This window comes from Eurypyga helias, unplaced genomic scaffold (assembly GCF_000690775.1).
Source record: "Eurypyga helias isolate BGI_N326 unplaced genomic scaffold, ASM69077v1 scaffold13910, whole genome shotgun sequence".
NCBI classification, from domain to species: Eukaryota; Metazoa; Chordata; class Aves; order Eurypygiformes; family Eurypygidae; genus Eurypyga; species Eurypyga helias.
The window spans coordinates 8,128-9,424 of NW_010223865.1; the positions used below are offsets into that span (position 1 = coordinate 8,128).

The 1,297-nt window shown below is 61.2% G+C and overlaps 1 protein-coding gene across 1 annotated transcript in view; it reads right to left on the reverse strand.

The window, feature by feature from the left end:
* RUFY3 (RUN and FYVE domain containing 3) overlaps positions 1 to 1,297 on the reverse strand; it is a gene marked incomplete at its 5' end in the record, with an annotated part of 17,098 nt that overhangs the window by 995 nt on the left and 14,806 nt on the right. Inside the window, 3 exons of the mRNA XM_010155363.1 lie at positions 162 to 311; positions 450 to 536; positions 920 to 993. Of these exons, the coding sequence (XP_010153665.1) occupies positions 162 to 311; positions 450 to 536; positions 920 to 993 (311 nt within the window). The remainder of the gene's footprint in view (positions 1 to 161; positions 312 to 449; positions 537 to 919; positions 994 to 1,297) is intronic.

Genomic DNA, 1,297 nt, shown 5'->3' on the forward strand with positions numbered 1-1,297 from the left:
GCATCCCACGCAGTCTCCCTGCTGCCTTGGGGTAGGGGCACTTGGAACGGTTTCTGGCCCCTGGGGAATTAAACACACGCACCCCATCCCACCCCACCCCACGCGTCCTGCAGCCCCACGGGAAAAGGTTGCGCCTGTTGGCGCCGGTCGCGCCATCTTACCTTTGCCAGCGAGATCTTTTGCGTTGCGCAGGTCTGCTGTTCCCGTACCAGAGACGGTAATTCCGAACGAAACGCAGCGGCGCGTTTGAGAGCGGGACGGCAGCAAGCTGCAGCGAAGGAGTGATTCTCCTTTTTCCTCTTCCTTTCTTCCTAGGCCAAAGCGAACACATTCCGCGGGTGCGAGCGTAAAGATCCGAGCGTGCGTGTCACTGCTCCGTAACGAGGATAAACCGCGTAAAATTCAGTGTAGCGTTGTGTAAGAGTAAGTAATAAACTGTGTTGCCATACTGTGGAAAGACTCTCTGTCGCACAGGCGGAAGCGGCCGTTCTGGAGGAACGGCAGGCGCCGCAGGACGGAGCGGTTCTGCTCTCTGGCTGCGTAACGGCATAGGAAGCGTTAGCAACACGCCGGGGTTCAGTGTAACAAACCCAGCCCGATGCAACATCCCCACAGGCAGAAGCGAGCGGGCCCATGGCAGAGTACAGCCAGTACCTCCTCCCCCCGCTCCTCTGGGTCTGCGCACGCGTCTGCCACCTGGCAGCGGTTTGAGACGCTGCCGGGGCAGAATGGGAGGTGCCGGGGCAGAATGGGAGGGAAAGACCACTCGGGATGGGGGAGAGATATGATCTACCTTTTATTTTTGTGTGGAACAAAATTAACATCAGAAAACCAGCCCTCCGCTCCCCCCCGTCCCGAGGTCAAGGCGTCAGCCCCCCCCTTCCCATGACAAGCAGGACCTGAGCAAACGTTCCCTGACCACTTGCACCATCGCCGGCGTAACGCCCGGTGGCGGCGGCGTAACGCCCAGTGGTGGCGGGCAGAGGCTGGAGCCTGGGACAGCAGGGAAGAGGTAGTTGCTGGCACAGCTGGCAGCAAGCGCATCTCGCTCTGACCTTCCCCAACGCCAGCTTCCAGCATGCCAGAGCTGTATCCCAAAGGGTTTTCAGCCACCCCCGCGTGTTCATAGAGCTCTCGGGTCGCCGCAGCAGACCGCTTGAGAGCGGTCCTGCTTTTCACATCGGCAACAGTCACGGCCTTCACTCCCAGCAAGCGGCGCAGCAGCCGCTCCCGCCAGGCCCGTCGCACGCGAGGTAGGGGTCACCCGTTGGCTGTCGCCTCTGCGCTGCCACAGCCG